The sequence below is a fragment of the Apostichopus japonicus genome, chromosome 8 (assembly GCF_037975245.1).
Source record: "Apostichopus japonicus isolate 1M-3 chromosome 8, ASM3797524v1, whole genome shotgun sequence".
Taxonomy (NCBI): Eukaryota; Metazoa; Echinodermata; class Holothuroidea; order Aspidochirotida; family Stichopodidae; genus Apostichopus; species Apostichopus japonicus.
This window is the reverse complement of record NC_092568.1, coordinates 35,616,306-35,634,920: the sequence shown is the minus strand read 5'-3', so window position 1 is coordinate 35,634,920 and position 18,615 is coordinate 35,616,306. Positions and strand designations below refer to the sequence as shown.

Genomic DNA, 18,615 nt, shown 5'->3' with positions numbered 1-18,615 from the left:
TTATAGGTTGAAAGATTTCGTAAGTTCTGCATCGATTTTACAGAGAATTCCATCATTTCTGCTTTCACTTTGTTCGTATAACATAGCCCTATACAACATGGGCTAGTAGGTCTCTCTCGGACATTTGGATAGTTTTGAAAGCACTAAATTCTTTGAATTTGTATACATATTTTGAAGTCATAAAAGCTAACAGCGCCGCCAACTTCCACAGGAGACAACAATATCAAAGGAGACAACAGCATCAAAGTAGACAGCAACGTTGAAGGAGACAAGAACACAAAAGTAGACAAGAACATCAAAAGAGAACAACAAAATGATAACAGACAGCATGGAAGTAAACAACATAAAACATTGCCCTTTCGGCGTTACATACCCCCTCCCAGTGGCGGAGCGTCCATACAGTCAGAGGGGCGTATGCCCCCTCCCCCCCCCCCTGACGGGCTCAAATGGACTGCTGGCGCTCTTTCAGCTTTTAACCACTCTTTACTTATTCGCGATAATTGACTTTTTTATTGCGCTCTCAAATACCTGTTGACATTTGTCACATTTTGTTGGTGTAATTTTCTGACAAAATGGCGATGACACCTATTTATTCTTCGTTTATCTGCAAATTAGTAAGGCCCGGAAAGGGTTATTTCCGGCGATCTAGGTAGTATCTTTACTCAAAACATTTCCTGTGGTGGCGCTCCGCTTGGATAGTGTCGAAAGCGCCCCACAGACCATTCTCGCCCCACTTGACCAATACCCCTAGCTCCGCCACTGCCCCCCCCCCCTCCCCTCCCGTCCTACTCCTTCAATCTGAAAGTGCATAATAATTAGTAAGAAACATTATTTGATGCGCGTCGCCAAATCAGTGGCGTTCGTTTATATGTTTATCTCAAAATATCAGAGGAACAAAAGAGAAAGAGAAGGTAAACAGTGAGCAGACGACATTCACATCTTGCCCGGTTTGGAAATGGCGCCAGAATCTCCATCCCTGTCACAGCTATCTTTTACGTTACCTTTTGTTAGATCGTAGCAATCATATAAAGCCTAGGGTTGAAAGTTACACAACCGGAGAAGGAAAATCGATGACGCAATCGTTAGCTGGAATGAGGTTAGTGCGGTTGGGTAGAAAGAGTATATCACGTTGATTGGAGTGTGGACACAACAACTATATATACAAATGAAGTCAAGCGAAGCGACCTCTGTTGTCCATTTCATACGTCCTTCAAGCCTGTATCTATGCGGACGGGTTCAGTGAGTTTTCGGAATCATTTCTCTATACGAAATTACACGCGGACAAATCATACCCAGCTTTGTCGATATTCATTCTGTTGACAATTAACGTACATTGCCTTATACCTAGCAGGCCGAGTGGATCTATGCCCAAAAAGTAGGCCTACATGCAGTAGCACAGACACAAGGTAGGTAAGGAGAGAGAAGACGTGTTTTATATTGTTTTGCGATATCCACCAGTACACAAATAAAACTAGTACCGTTTTAATACTTTAAGGGAGTCGATCTTTACGCTCTGACAGATTGTTGCACCTATAGGCGCAGGCCTGTATTTTTATAGCCGTTAAGATAGGATTTTCCCGTCCACTTTATGTATGATATTTCGGGGGAGTTGGATCTGGGGTCGGTGAGGGTATCTTTTTCCTCTTTAGGCTGCTTTAGGCTGCTCTCGATCGATCGATCGATCGATCGATCGATCGAGGAGAGAGAGGGTTGGTGGTACAATGAATAACGTGTGTATATTTTGCGGAACCTGCATGGTCAATATTTAGAAGATATCCCAGTTCTGATTTTCCTTTGCCAACGTATTAGATACTAGCCTGCTATGATAGGCATTTCGACTGTGAACTCTGGTGGCAAAACCAGCCAAGATCGTCTTGTCACTGGAGAGAGAAATTTGATATATTTTTCAATGCAAATGTTTCGAAAAAGAACATATAGAAGCATGAGGCTACTTATCTCATATATATTTTACTTTTCTTCTCTTGGACTACAACATGTACAGTTACAATTCTGCCAAACTGCATCCTTTGATGTTTTATGTACAGCGTATATTAATTCATCCATATCTTTTGATGTTCACGGATTTGTGATCGGTCCACGAACTGAACAAGTTTTCACGTTTGTCTGTATTTCAGTATCATCAGGTACCGCTGCTTTTTTTTTGGGGCTTCATTTTAGTTTCCATTTAAGTTAAACAAGTCATTACTTTTCGGAAAACTCACTTTCATTTAGTTGGTTTATCGTATAGTGTCAGCCTGCTATACCTTACAACCTTTTATGCGTTCTGTACTGTAATTTTATTCGTCAATAATGTTGATGATAACATGCATGACTGATCTTCGCTCTGTACTTTAATTTTTCGTCAATAACGTTGAAAATATCATGCATGATTGATCTTTACAACGATTTGTTTTTATAAAAACTCGTTCTGTTACTGTAATAGCTTTCAGCAATGGAAGCTATATCTGGCAGCGTTAATGAAATTCCAGAGACGGCGTTATTTTAAAAAAAAAATATGCTCTAACTGCTATACAAATGAAAGAAACTCCAATCTTAACAACATAAAATAGCAAAGGAAAGAAAGAACTAACTTTACTTAAGCAGTATAGGCTATGTCTAGGCTCGTCATATTTGTACAAAAACTTCCTACACAAGCTATCTGTATGTATACGGCCTATATATAACTAGGTGCTCTATATATACGTTGCGGTCGTACACGTACTCAACTGACGCAATTGATCGTATACAATTTATCTCTCGTTTATCTTTATAGGTTTTCGATGATGTTGTCCTTGGAGTTGTTCATATATGCTTTACTTGTTTTACTGACTCTTATCACCGGAGTGTTTGTTTGGATTTGTGTAAACATCTACCAGAAACATGCGCAGTACAGTCACCTCCCTGGCCCCAAGAGATCTAGGTTAGTATATATCAACCATAAACAACCCTCATTTATTGACATTATGAAAAAAAAGTATACTAACGCAACCTATATCAAATAGCATAATGTATATGTTAAATGCACAGTACCTCGTATTTAATGTAGACATTAATTTGTTACAGGGCTTATCAACGAAACAGCAACTTTTCCATTACTAATGGGGTCTTTTCAACAAAGGAGAAGTTTCTAATTACAGTTTCTTAATTTCTCAACAAAACAAAACAAAACTGTTTCATTGAAAACAATAGAAATGCGTGCTCAGTTTCAAAAAGGGGGTATACTTTTAGTGTATAAAAAGGGTCCGTTTTGAGTTTCTTCACAAACTGAGGGGCAATTACCCCGCTGGTCGACTTCTGCTAACATAGGCGTAGGAGGCGGGGGGCTGGGGGGGGGCTGGGGGGGGCTGCAGCCCCCAACCATATTTTTGGGTGAAAATTCGGGCAATATGCTGAGAATTTTTCGGGCACCTACTGGAAGAAGAATAATTTGCAGTGTATTTTTCATTTTTTTTTGGGTGAAAATTCGGCAATATGCTGAAAATTTTTCGGTCATCTACTGAAAGAAGAATAATTTGCAATGTGTTTTTTCAATTTTTTGGTGAAAATTCGGGCAATATGCTGAGAATTTTTCGAGCACCTCCTGAAAGAAGAATAATTTGCAATGTGTTTTTCAAATTTTGGGGTAAAAATTCGGGCAATATGCTGGGAATTTTTCGAGCACCTACTGAAAGAAGAATAATTTGCAATGTGTTTTTCAAATTTTTTGGTGAAAATTTGGGCACTATGCTGAGAATTTTTCGGGCACCTACCAGTGGCGGAGCGTCCATACAGTCAGAGAGGGCGGATGCCCCCCTGACGGACTCAAATGGACTGCTGGCGCCCTTTTCAGCTTTTTACCACTTTTTACTTATTCGCGATTATTGACTTGTTTTATTGCGCTCTCAAATACCTATTGACATTTGTCACATTTTGTTGGTGTAATTTTCTGACAAATGGCGATGACACCTATTTATTCTGCAAATTAGCAAGGCCCGGAAAGGGTAGTTTCCGGCGATCTAGGGAGTATCTGGACTCAAAAAAATTCTGTTCGCTCCGCGCCAACCTGTGGTGGCGCTCCGCTTAGATAGTGTCGAAAGCGCCCCTACAGACCATTCTCTCCCCCCTGACCACTACCCCTAGCTCCGCCACTGACACCTACTGAAAGAAGAACTTACAATGTGTTTTTCAATGGTTAAACTTATATTATTATCATTATTGTTGTAACGACTTCCCCAATAATTATAACCAATATGGAAGGGAAATAACACCGTAAATGATTGTTTGTTTTTGGCATGTGATGTAGGCCTAATAACCGAAGAATGCCTATATGATATGCACATTAACATGTGGAACGCGCGAAAAATTTTGGTTATGTTTTTCGGGCAAGTCGTTACAGCCCCCCCCCCCCCCAAATCAAATGAGGCTCCTACGCCCATGTCTGCTAACGAAATGTTGATTATTTGTTAAAGTTTCAACCTTATAGCGTGACATCTTGTATCACAAGCATATCTAAAGTTCTCACTCTTGATTTTCCAGTGCTCTCAATATACTGTACTATACCTAATCAGTTACTTCAGGATTTAAATACTTCCCTGGTTTATGCACTGGCTGGCTGATTTCATGAAAGGGTGGTGAAGGCAAATTAAATTAAAAAAGGCGTTATTTTACAAACCAGAAATAAGTGTTGGGGTTCCCCAGGGAAGTCCATTTTCAGCACTGTTGTGTACTTCTTGCAATCTAATTGTTCTGTCATCAAATATGCAAATGACACTGTAATAGAATATCTTAATCATCACATCACGTGGATCAGAATAATAATGAATCTGTTGTATCCCATGTTTTCACTGTCTGTGATGAAACATAATTTACTACTGAACCCCCCCCCCCCCGCAAATCTAAATAAATGGCTTTCGGAAATACTTATATTAAACAACGAAGGCCTATACTTCCACCGAAGCGAGAAAAACTGTGGTAATGTGCTGAGGTTGACCGCACAGAACAGACGATGGTTTTAGGTATGTGTGTATTGACAATAAACTTAATTTGACATGTCATTTTTCAAGAATTTTAGAAAAGGGTTTATTATATGATAACTACTTTATCTTTTAGTGTGCCATATTTGAAGCTTAACGTATAAGAATGGATGATATTAATACCTAGACATTTGACCTGATATTTTCTACGCTGTTCCTGTCTTTAGAACCATTTTGTTTTATTAATTTAGGATAAGCTAAAATTTAGAGCCTTCTTGCATGACTGGGCCAAAATAATGAGACCTTTATTTTAATACCCTTATTAACCACGTTAACAATGCAGTTATGAGAAATTTTAAAAGGCAGGCTTATAAAAAAAAAACGATAACCCGACCCGCGTCATAAAAAGCTCAACTCACTTCTTCGACAGCCTTGTTGCAATTTTGAGAAAAATGGCAATAACACCAAAGTTTCGAACGGTATAAGTTTTAAAAACTATATGATTTAATATGCTGCGATTTTAATTCAGGGTGTTTGTTGTACCTCAAAATTTAACTTACTTCTTTCATCAACTTATTTTTTACTTCTTTCATGAACTTAGATTTATTATTTGTACATATCGTCTTTGCTTTTTTAACCTTTATAACTTTTAACGATGTCTTTACATCCTATTTTTATAAATATATACTTTTATGTATTTATAATTAATTTTAAATAAACTAGAAACGTCGAAAAACTTGTTGACTTTAAATTGGAAATGTTTCAAAAAAATCCCACATTTTAGGGTCAAACGATCTGATACAAAAATGCAAAAGCAACATATTTTTGCTATATGCTAATTTCAAAGTATATTTCATTGCTCTTTCATTGTATTTAAGCGAATATGAAAAAAGGGGGAAGGGAGGCATATATATCACGCATATGGACCAGTTACCACCCCCCCCCCCTTCCCTTGCCCGGTCATTTTTAAAGGCTTGATTTTCATCTGGGCGTGATGCCGTCATAGTTGACAATGAACATTGGCTTTAGTCTTGTCACCGACCCCACCCCTGCCCCCCCCCCCGCCCGCCCCCTTTAAGAAAATACCAAACCGGTGTCAGTTAATTTCACCTTTCAGATTAAAATAATTCTATATTCAGCTTTGCATCTATTGCGACACCATTTCACTTTATCCACAAATTTAAAACAAATAAATACCTTTCACTGTAGTCAGTGACAAGATGTATAATGTAAGACATGCTTTTATGATTCACACTGAGTTTGGAACGTTTTCTCCATTTTTTTAAAGCTTTTTTGCAGGAAATGTAGACCTCATCCGTGTAGCCGCGGTTGAAAGACGAGTTCCATTTGTACAAGTAATGTGGGAAATGTGAGTATTGATAAGAGTAATCCTACACTTTTCAAGTTCTTCTTGTTTTAAAAAGTTTTCAAACAATTAGCTCGCCGACTCGTTTTAACGCTTTAAAATCGATTTGAAACACTGATTCGCGTTTCTTGTGTATATCTTTTGAAATGTACTTCCATTTTAAACAATTTTGATAGTATTTGTAATAGATAACTTGTTGCGCTATGTAATTTACACTGAGCAAAATATATATCTTTGTAGAAAGGAATTTGTCTAGACATGCTGCTTCCCTAAGATCCAGTGTTGTGGTTGTAGATCAAATGCCAAAAGAGGAACCCTCCATTAAATGTTCAGAAGTAACCTAAAAGGTGAAGTTAGATATTGATATGAAAGATAACTGACTGATTCAGATGTAAAAGAAACTTGTTTTTCTTGTATGTAAATTATGTTAGGCTGGATTCAGCTGTTGTATGATAACGTGCCGGGTCTATGTTAAAATGCTGATGTTTGTTTCAAAACGTATGCCTGTTTGACAGTCATATCTCCTTATACATAATTTGAACAAACTATAAGAACACCTTCTTGGATGGCGGGAAAGGTTACGTTGCACACCAGACGCAGACCCATGTGTGTGTGGTAGTGGGGTGATGTGGGGGTGGTGGGGAAGGGGGTTAAATCAAATTCAAAGCAGTCATTGGTACAACCTTACATTTTAAACTAATTAGAGGTATAATTCATTGTCTATTGGCCCCTATATATCTCTCAGAATGAAGCACCTGACGTCTTAAATCGTGTGTGTTTATGTGTGTGTATCAGTGTGTGTGGGGGGGACCCATATACCTACCCTATTTGGAGTTAGTTTCAGCGACAGCAGGGTCACATCCCTCCCTTTATTAATTCCAAGATCCCGTCACTCTTTGCATATGGAGCCATTAGCTTTTTGCTGGTCTGATAGCCTATATTCTTCCTCTTTCCCACCCACTCCACAGGCAACAGGAATATGGTCCAGTCTTCGTTGTGTATGTGTTTCATCAAGTGCTTGTCTTCGTTTGTGATCCTGCTACTGTCAAGGTAAACAAACATGCCACTTGCATCAATATCAAACATTTGTACTGTAGAATTTAAAAAGCAAACAGAAAATATTTTGTCAGTAGTTCTGGCAATATATTTATATAGAAGAAAGTACATTTGAGGGAAAGGGGAGGGAGGATGGCGATATTAGCAAATGGAATTTTTTTTTGTGAACTTCAAACACAATACACTATAACGCAAAAGGCTATATAGGTTTCGTTTATAATTATAAGCGATACTTCTAGGACCGGGTTAACCATTCCGGGGGCCGATGGTCAGACATAAATATAAGGACGCGATCTGGCCATATAAGGCTATCAAGAGAGATGTTTTGCACACATTTTTATCCAGTTGGGCAGTCATTATATGTGCACAGGCTGTTTACACACAGTGGGTGTGTTGTGAATATCTTAATCATACCTTGATTGATGTATCAAATGATATAATCTGTAATAAGGTAAGTATTATGAAGAAGTCACAGAAAAATGGTTATTTGAGATATGTGGTTGAATGTTTCTATCTATAACAGGTCCCAATTCTCTCTCGCTACTCCATCCCTATTTGGGGGGGGGGGGGGTCACTAGCTCGGGTACTTTGGCCTGGCCGATTTGCCCTAATGGTATAAACTCCGCCTCTGGATATTACATTGTGTGATGTGTTGACGAGATGTATTTGTCCATGAATCTTTTAGGTTACATAGGTTTGAATTATAGGACAGACAACTACAGTAATTAGATACAATACAGAACTTCCCACATTCTTTTCCAGACATTGCTTATGAACACAGAGCACACGAAGCCGTATACGTATGATCTGATGTACGATCTATACGGCATCCGTTTCCTCGGCAACGGTCTGGTCACCGAGAAAGATCACAGCAAATGGAATGCCCGACGTAAAATATTCAACCCTGCATTTCACAGGAAGTATGTTAATGTTTAATCGAAACGAGGACGGACCTCGAAGTGGTTGGGAAAGGTGAAAGGGAGGGGGGGGGGGTTGTTTGTAATAGGAGGGATGGAGATCTAGCTTGCATTGTGTTGCATATTGGACTTTTTCATTCCACTGCCAAGAATGGCTGACGAAGGTCCCAGGGGGACCGAAAATTCCAATTTATTTTCTAAAACAACACTCCTTTTTACTTTTTTTACTTAATTATGAATCATATTTTATTTCTCTGCTTTTACCTTATATATAGCCTTTACACCAAATTAAACTTATATGTCCTGATCTGTTGTATTATAGTTCCCATCGGTACTAATCATGTTCTCTGTTTGTTTTATGTAGGCAGTTGATAGACTTTATGGGTCACTTCAACACGAGCTCAGATAAACTTGTTGTGAAATTCAAACAAGATGCTGACACTGATAAGCCCGTGCAACTTATGGACGGCCTGTGTCGCACAACGTTAGATGTTATTGCGAAGGTAGGTAGAATTGAAGGTGAAGGTAGAATGTCACCACTTGTGCTGTTGATTAATCAAACGACAGCACGATAACCTAGGTGTATACCTGACTAAATTCGTCCTTTGTATTAGTCTGAGTACAATGCGTGAATTTCATCTGTATGTTTATGTTCTGCCCTTCTATGCGACGATGCCTTTGATCGACGAGTGAAGTGACGTCATCCTTATCTCGGGCATGTCTACAGCTGACGTCATGATCCCCCTTGCTTACAATTATAATTTTGCAATCGGAGATATATTGTAATAACTGCTTAGTTTGGTAACTGTTTGCCTGTTCAAATTCGTAGTAGTGACACCTTTTTTAACTTTTGAGGAGCTGTTAAAAACTTATTTTTTAATCGTTTTCATGTTGGTTATAGTACTTAACTTTTGCACTCTCTAGTTTATCTTAGGGTTTTGATTTCGTAGGTTTTGGTTTCTATCCTTCTATTTTAGCCTTTTATAAATCCTTGTTATATAACATCAGTATGTTAGAGTATATCAGAAACAAGCACATATAGTATTAGCAATCGTTTTAATTCGATAAAATCGGAGATACTTTGTGATTTTGTTTATTTTGTGAAGAAAAGAAACCTCAATCACAGGAAACCTATATCACTTCCCGCATGGTTACTTGCTACATTACAATAGCAAACACATGCTTATGTTTGTACAGTAACTATAGAAAGATATGAGTATATGGCCTTGTAGGAAATATTCATAAGAGCGCTCTCAATGTGTAGCTTGTTACAATGGTAACCGGAAGCATGTAATGCAACCTGGATCGATAAATTGAAGGTCTCTTTTGACCCTTCAGTATTTCTTCTGGAACTGAATGTGGCATGTTTTGTTGTTGTAATGTTTTATTATTTTACTGGTATAATTAACATTAAACGAAAACAATGATTTTGAAAAAGAAAATGTCATTTTTAAAAATTGGTTATACACGATGTCTATATTAGTTCGTTTGAGACAGTGTAGAAAGAAAAACATCTTCTAAATCATGGTGGTGCATCACTGAAAGTGGATGGAAAGCCTAGCCTAGCGCATGTATCATTACGCCATCAGCTCAGAACCACACAATAATCGATGCAAGAAGAAATGAAAGCTTTACAAGCTTTATGGCCTCTAATAACATGACTATAATAAATTAACGAGCCAAGAGCATATAATGTTAAATATCATCATCATTTGAACATTGTGTTGTTTACAGAAGGAATAAACAACGTTTCTTTTTTATTAATTTTTTTATTTCTCAGGCTGGTTTCGGGATGAAAGAAGAACTAATTTTGGAAGACAGCCCCTTTATCGATGCCGTCGAGACTTCCCTCAAAGGAATGCTCCACAAATTTCAAAATCCTTTCGATTGGGTTTGTTACTTAATTATTTGTATAAATCAATTTGTATAAGTCAATATTGTAGGAATGTTGCTTAACTTTTACTTCTACTCATCAACAACTCTTGCTGTATTTGGAGATAATGAACCCCGTTACCAGCGATATGCATTCGTGTATAAATTTGTTGTTTAACGTGATAGCTGCACACAACTGGAGTTACATATTGTCGCCTCAGGAAAAAGAACAGCTGGCGTAAAATGTATTACATTTATTTCTCTATTGTGTATAAACTATCGTATAACGTATCGTTACGTAAAGTTCATAGGTCATATCATCCTACAACGTCACGCCTTTGTACGTTCCCATGGTAGTTGCGTATTATGACAGTGATTAATAGAAACCCTCAGCTTCGATTATATGAGTTGTAGATATTGTCACGTGGTTTTGCGCCATCTTACGTTGCTCGCGTATGAATATAACAGTAAAGTTCTCATGCTCCAATTACATTAACACACGCTCAGTATGAACGTATTCGCATACTTGAACAGATACAACGCTGTTAAGTTGACTATTTCATTGAGTGGTATGTTTTTGATCGCCCTCCATTTCCCCACTTACCTGTGCTTCAATACGCTATAATGGTTACTTTTGTGTAGCTTCTACGGTTTCATTCGAAGAATAATTAAATGTTACGCAGTACGGGTCAACCATTCTATTAAGTGGTATTTTTTTCCGTAGAACTAACTGTTATAATGTGCACTATAAACAAATAGTTCTAGAATTATAATGATTGAACTGTTAACAAAACTATTCTTAGTCCTTTGGTCAGTTTTAAGCAGACGGGACTCTTACGCTCATAAGTTGACCTCCCCCCTTTATTTAGTGGAACGGTCCCACAAAAGAAATGAACAGAATATTTCTACACTTGAAAGAATCAAGCAACATCTGATTGGCTTGTAATTATAAAATGGTCACAACCATCTAATAACAGGTAATCTGAACAGTTAACATCAAACAATGAAATATGTAACCGATATGGCTTCCATATATATATATATATACAAATATATATATATATATAAATATATATATATATACAAATATATATACAAATATATATATATATATATATATTCCACATGCCTGTCAGGATGAACTTTGGGTAATAAAACCAGCAACCTTTACCTTCATCATTAAGTGATCACAGATAGATAATCCTTTTGCATCTCTCCTCAATTCAGATGAATCCACGCAATTGGAAATATCATGCAGAGATTCGGAAATCCCTGATTTTCCTCCGTAACTTTGGCAGAGATACCATCGCAAAAAGTCGAGAGGAACAATACAAAGGAGAAGCCCAGACTAACAACATTCTGAACAACATTCTCAAATATTTTGACTTCAGCAAAGAGGAGTTTGATATGGAAACGATGGTGGATGAATTCTTGACATTTTTCGTCGCCGGTAAGTGTTTCTTTGCATTCTTATAGATGAGAATGAAATCATTATGACGGACATAATACGAATATAGGCAGACACCCGACGTGTTTTTCAGGGGCGGTAGATGAGGGTTAACTCTGTGGAGGTTGAGGAGAGAAGAGAACTTCCGGAGAGGCACTGGCATATGTGACTTTGCTTGCCGGGCCACACATTTAAAGTACATCAACACTTTTCGATAAAATGAAATGCTCTTTTTCAGTCTGTATACCTCCAATTCCAATATTCATAACCCTCACCTCCCCCCCCCCCCCCTTTCCAAAAAAAAAAAAATTGGCGTAACTATAAAAGTGGGAAAACAACATTTTTTTATTCACAAAACGAAATTATATGACTTTATGGAAAGGCATCTTCAGATTTTGGTGATTGGTGATATTTATGATTTATTTATTTAATCGGTGATTTTCTGCTTTGATAAAGCTAATGCCAAATTCTTTCCGACAATTCTGTCAACCTTTCTACACCTCTCTCTCTCCCTCTTTATTACATGTTAGGACAAGAAACGACTAGCAATATGCTAGGCTTTGTCCTTCTTGAGTTAGGAAGGCGACCGGAAATTGCAAAGAAGTAAGTCCTCTATAAGTTTCCTTGTTTGGATAAGATCCCTTTGATGCTATGTATTTGCTGTACCGTACCGAGCCTTTTTAATACCGCATAGATTATAGACACAGGCCTATTATCAATAAGATATAACGTAAAAATCATACGAAGATGGATATAAATCTGACCGTGACAATATAAAGTTTCCGCCGTGCCCTAATTATTCATTGAATAAACTTCTCCTAAAAAAGTAATCTTTTCTATAAAACTGTCAGATTAGAAAATAATTATTACTAACAATAGGACACTGACGGGATATAAAAAATAATACATCTCTAAAACAGTCAACTGCGATTTTTTTAAGGTATTAAAAATGACTGTTTTTACCCTTTGTCTGTAAGAGTTCTACTTTCCTGCATTGTTATAATTCTGAACTATGTTCATATATAAGACATTAACAATGGTCAAATTCAACTGAATTGAACTGATATTGTAACCCAAAAGTAATATTTCAAAATTAAAAAATAAACTTCGAAGGTGATCTGAAAGGGTTATAGTAGATTGACTATGTCTCACAAGTGCTATTTGACATATTTCTTTTTATCTTAATCCTATCGAGTTGGCTTTTACTGTTTATTTTGATATCGACATCGGACATTCAGAACAAGATATTGATGCTAATAGTAAAATTAGGTAGAAAGAAGCAACAACAAAAACCTTATTTATTTATTTATTTATTTATTTATTTATACATATTTCTCCCTAGAGTACAAGAGGAGATCGATTCTATCGTTGGCGACAAAGAATTCGTAGAATATCAAGATGTTATGAAGATGGAATACTCATTACTGGTGAGAATGAATTTTGACAAAATTATACCGTTGACGAATTTATATATACTATCACATATACATATTAGTATGGTTGTTGTTAACTGAATCGAGAGAATTTCCAAGTCTATATAGCCCAAAGCGATGTTGTTTTATCTTTGCAGGTTTTGAAGGAAGCCTTGCGTCTTTATCCCCCAGCTGCCGGAACAAGCAGGGAATGTGCCCACGATCTGGAAGTGTGTGGATATCACGTCCCCGCTGGAACCAATTGCCAGGTATTTACTGTTCTAATTAATCACGAAATATATGTAAAGGTGAGGCTGATAACTTTTCAGGTACTTTGTATATACGCTATTGCAAGGGCGTAGAACCCGTGAGGGTGGGGATATGCCCCCCACACTTGTGAGCTGTGGGGGACGTAACACATAATATCCCGCCCACTTTTCAAGCCTCTAATGAAAAAAGTAATAATAATAATCATCATCACGAACATCCCTCCACGTGTGAGAAGAAAATGAATGGTAAGTCGTAATATTCAGTACTGGCAATATCGTCCAATGTCTCACGAATACTGTTGATGTGACAGAGGCACTAGAGTACATTGAAACTGATTTGACCAAGTGAAAACTCAGTATGTTGAAACTCAAATATTAAGTGCTAACCTGCCCCTATAGCGTTATTTAAAAAAAAATCCGGATATCCGGGTATTGATAACAGCGACGAATGCGTTCTAGTATTACATCATTCTGCTTCCCATGTGACATCATCTTCGATTGATCCGACTGGTATCGTCCCCCCCCCCCCCCCCACTTCAGAAAAGCTATCTACGTCCATGCACTATAAACGGATACATAAACACTTGTTAAATGAAATTCCATTACATCATGATATAAACAATAAAAATACGGGTGATATTACGCGTTAGTTATGTTTGTTTAGGGACGAAGAAGGGGTGAGAGGGTGTGGATGGTTGATGGGGAGGATCAGGCGCACTACTTCGTTGATATAGCCTTATATACTAAGTAAGTCCCTGTTATAGTAACCTAAAGTTTACTCAGAGTTAGCCGTCGACAGATGAAAAACTTTCTTTGTCAGTTCAATGAAACCAACGTTCATTCAGATTGATTCTAAGTGATATCTTAATCAATCTATGTGATTGAAATTGCTAGCGGCGAACTCAAGCGTTCACTCTTAAGAGTATGTCAATCCTTAAGTTTGATATGTATAGGCTACACTGAATCTTGCTTGTTGTTTTCCTCCACATGTGAAGCTGACTCATTATATAATGTCCAGAATGGAACAGTTCTTCAAAAATCCTTTGGAGTTTGATCCCGATCGGTTCCTCAGAGATGAAGACAAGTAAGTACCCAGACAGTGAGGTTAACAATGAGGTTATGGGTGGTGGTGGGGACCCCCAGGCCACCCACCCCTATCGGCCCCCTCCATCTTCACGAAACAATAATTTACAATAATTATGATAAAGCATTGCCTCGTGTGATTTACTCCAAGTACTACTGTCTTCCTTCCGGAGAAAAAGCTGACCCTTTCTCTGACTGATCCTCGCCCCCCCCTCCCCACCCCTCCCATCATCTACTCCACAGTTTGATAACTCATTCATTTTGTAAGATTTCGTGCTTCTGTAGCAACCTCACTCTCTGAATGCTGCAACAATTCTGACTGATTGTTTTCATACTGAGCAGCAGTAATAATTACTTCGTTTCATATTTGTTTGTATTTGAAGCATACTTGACATGTATATAATAAAATGAACGGTTTCCTTATTTTTCTTTTAAAGCCCTTTGTACGCCTACTTTCCATTTTCTCTCGGCACTCGGTCCTGCATTGGACAACAGTTTGCTTTGGTAAGTTCACTGTAGCATGTTTCTGATGATTTTTCTTGTAAACTCATGTACGTCCCCCACCCCCCACCCCCACCCCCACCCCTTCCTCTTACCCCGATCCCGTTAGTTTCATTACGAGCGAGCCTTCTAAAATTCTGTTCATCAACTAAAAAAAGAAATACGGAATGGTGATAATGACGACGACGACAACCTGATAATAACTGTTGACGACGACAACCTGATAATTACTGTTTACGACGACAACCTGATAATAACTGTTGAAGACGACAACCTGATAATAACTGTTGACGACGACAACCTGATAATAACTATTGACGACGACATCCTGATAATAACTATTGACGAGGACAACCTGATAATAACTGTTGACGACGACAACCTGATAATAACTATTGACGCCGACAACCTGATAATAACTGTCGACGACGACAACCTGATAATAACTGTTGACGACGACAACCTGATAATAACTATTGACGACGACATCCTGATAATAACTATTGACGAGGACAACCTGATAATAACTATTGACGACGACAACCTGATAATTACTGTTTACGACGACAACCTGATAATAACTGTTGAAGACGACAACCTGATAATAACTGTTGACGACGACAACCTGATAATAACTATTGACGACGACATCCTGATAATAACTATTGACGAGGACAACCTGATAATAACTATTGACGACGACAACCTGATAATAACTGTCGACGACGACAACCTGATAGTAACTGTTGACGACGACAACCTGATAATAACTATTGACGACGACATCCTGATAATAACTAATGACGACGACAACCTGATAATAGCTATTTCGTAAGGCTAAGGAACAAACTTTTCAAATTTGTATGCCTCCTTATCAATAATGATTAACGTTGTAGTTTGAATGTTTGCATTGACGGTACTTTTCAGAAGATCTACCGCATATGAACTTGTAGCAAGTATCTATCATGTGGAGAAAGTTATCAATATGTTTGGGTGTGTGTGTGTGTGTATGTGTACTTTACATTTTTAACCAACACATTTTACTTTATTCTTTATAATGCCTTATAGATCGAAGCTCGTGTGATTCTCGCCAAGTTATTCCAGAATTTTACCTTCAAGTTAGATCAAACTCAGAGTTTTGGAATTGTTGATCAACTAACTTTGAAACCGGAAGGTCTTTGTACTAACTTCATCTATACGAGGAAAATGGCTGCTTAAATACAATAATATGTCAGGTTTGACTAAACAAGAGGAATACTCGCATATATGCGATATTCAAGATGTAAACAGGTATCACCACTAACAAATAAACAAATGATGGTAAGTTCACGGGTTATTAGCGTCAAACGGTCATCGTAAATTGATATGGTAAATTGATATGGAGGAGAGGGAGTTGTGGGAGGGAGGGAGGAATGTTAATCATAATAGTGTACAATGGCGTAGGAAGGTACTTTTGAGTGGGGGGGCTGAAGACTGATGGCCGGCCTGGGGGAGGGGTCTAAGGGGAGGGGGTGTCCCCCTCCCCTTTGGAATTTTTTGGCATTTCCAGGTGGCCTCAGATGCAATTTGGTGCAATGTAGCACACTTCAACACCCACTCCATTTTGTAAATAATTTTGCGTTTTCACCTGGCCTTTGATGCAATTTGGTGCTCCAAATGAGATTTTTTTCTCATTTGGAAATGAAAAAGGGGTTTTCTGACTTGCGAAGCGGGGGGCGGAATTATAATTCCGCCCCTCCATATTTTTCACTGGGGGGCTGGCGCCCCCCAGCCCCTCGGTTCCTACGCCCTTGATAGTGTATGCCTATATATTTAATTATTTATTATGAAGGATTATTGTAATGCGGAAGAAATGAAGGGTCGTGCAAATGGTATGACTGGGGGAGGAAGAGAAAGGAGACATGGCTTATAATAGTGTGATGTTATCACAACATGAATAGGCCCATAATATTTATGGGTAATCATTGTAGTATTTCAAGGTATTTTTTCGAAGGAAAGGAAAGGGAATGGGGGAATATAGAGGGGTAATTTGGAAGGGAATGAGAGACGATTTAGGTATTCGTAATAGATTACTTGTACAAGCAGTCTTCTTTCTCGAAGGTAGCAAGGTTGGTGGCGGTGTGGTGTGGGAGTAGCGGTTAAACGGGGAGGAAAGACGGGGCAGAGGGGTGCTAATGACAATGTTTAAAGTCATCATGATATTAACGCTTATAACACTAAGTACTTAAGGATCCCTTCCTAATCTTTATTGTAGTTGGATAACCATCCAGAGGTGGTGTTGGATTAAAGTGTGTGTATATACAGGCTCGTAAATAATGCACACAGAATATGTGAAACGTTTTGTCTGCATGGATATTTGATATTATTACCATTTTGGCATTCTTCTATATGTAAAATAATTATTGTAACTTCCATATTGTGATTCGCGTATTAATAAGGCAATTTATATCTTCAACGTGCTTGATCGATAACTTTATTGATAATTGAATGAATCGTTTTAAACTACAAACACCAGCTTTTGTTCGCTAATCTATTAATTTGTTTCATACTGTGACAATGTTACTCATTACATGACAATGTAATTCATTACATGACAATGTTACTCATTACATGACAATGGAACTCATTACATGATAATGTTACTCATTACATGACAATGTAACTCATTACAAGACAATGTAACTCATGACATGAAAATGTAATTCACTACAAGACAATGTAACTCATTACATGATTGGATATTCATTTCATGACAATGTAACTCATTACATGACAATGTAACTCATTACATGACAATGTTACTCATTACATAAAAATGTAATTCACTACAAGACAATGTAACTCATTACATGATTGGATATTCATTACATGACAATGTAACTCATACATGACAATGTATAATAGAGGTATACATATCGATATTGTAGTAGAGGTTGAATTTAATTTTTATGCTAATTTTATTAATGTACTTACCGTACACGGATATATATGAGTTTAATTTAAAATTAAAAGGAACGTTAAAGATTTTCATTTCGAGTTCATTTGTCTTATTTACTGACTATCATTCGTGTTTAAAGAACCCGTGGCATTCATTGTTTAGAGGAAAAAACCTTCGTTTACCATTTTATTAGGGGAAATACTTTGTATATATAGTCTTAGTAATGTATGTGGAATTGAAATTGGGCTTATGATGTTATTTGAACATGAAATTACCATTGACTTTTTCTTAGATTTAATAGTAAAGTTTGTATATGAGCTGGAAACTATGTTGCCGTTTCAAATCTACTTCTAATTGCCGATTAACCTAATTGCATTCATAACACCAGTCCAAGACATTGATGTGTTAAAGTTAGTCTAGTAGGCCTGTACATACGTCGGTGTCTTTAACATTAAAGTCACTTTGTATATAGATATGATAGTCGAGTGTGGAGAAGTATGTCGGGAAAGCCAAAAATGACTCTCTGCAATGTGCATAAGAACAGTTTGAAACCTAAGACCATTTTGTACAATAGAAATCCAGTCGATGGTTTTGTTTACATGCGCTCGGGAAGAATTACCGGTCGGACCCCTTTTCGAACAACATCAAACACCAAAAACTTCGAAAATATATTGACTGTTTAGCAGAACTTCACCGTTTAACGTCTAAAAACTAATTTCTCGAATGGGCCGGTGGGGGAGGGGGGCGAACCTCCTTACATGGGAGAAGGCTTCGACGACCCCAGGACTACACCCTCACCTTC

At 37.7% G+C, this 18,615-nt stretch overlaps 1 protein-coding gene across 3 annotated transcripts; it reads left to right on the top strand.

Moving 5' to 3' along the window:
* The first annotated feature begins 1,066 nt into the window (after window positions 1–1,066).
* LOC139971785 (cholesterol 24-hydroxylase-like) lies at window positions 1,067–16,157 on the top strand. 3 transcript variants are annotated; one of them, XM_071978522.1, is made up of 15 exons: window positions 1,067–1,406; window positions 2,083–2,144; window positions 2,774–2,920; window positions 6,241–6,321; window positions 7,287–7,368; window positions 8,137–8,294; window positions 8,656–8,794; window positions 10,072–10,182; window positions 11,391–11,613; window positions 12,141–12,213; window positions 12,953–13,037; window positions 13,181–13,291; window positions 14,287–14,375; window positions 14,812–14,878; window positions 15,944–16,157. In XM_071978522.1, the coding sequence occupies exons 3-15, from the start codon at window positions 2,781–2,783 to the stop codon at window positions 16,091–16,093; spliced, it is 1,509 nt and encodes a 502-aa protein (XP_071834623.1). In that variant the 5' UTR covers window positions 1,067–1,406; window positions 2,083–2,144; window positions 2,774–2,780; the 3' UTR covers window positions 16,094–16,157. The 3 variants fall into 3 exon arrangements, with proteins under 3 accessions (XP_071834623.1, XP_071834622.1, XP_071834621.1); XM_071978521.1 differs by lacking the exon at window positions 2,083–2,144 and having other exon boundaries at window positions 1,067–1,410; XM_071978520.1 differs by lacking the exon at window positions 2,083–2,144 and having other exon boundaries at window positions 1,068–1,406.
* The last annotated feature ends 2,458 nt before the right edge of the window (window positions 16,158–18,615 follow it).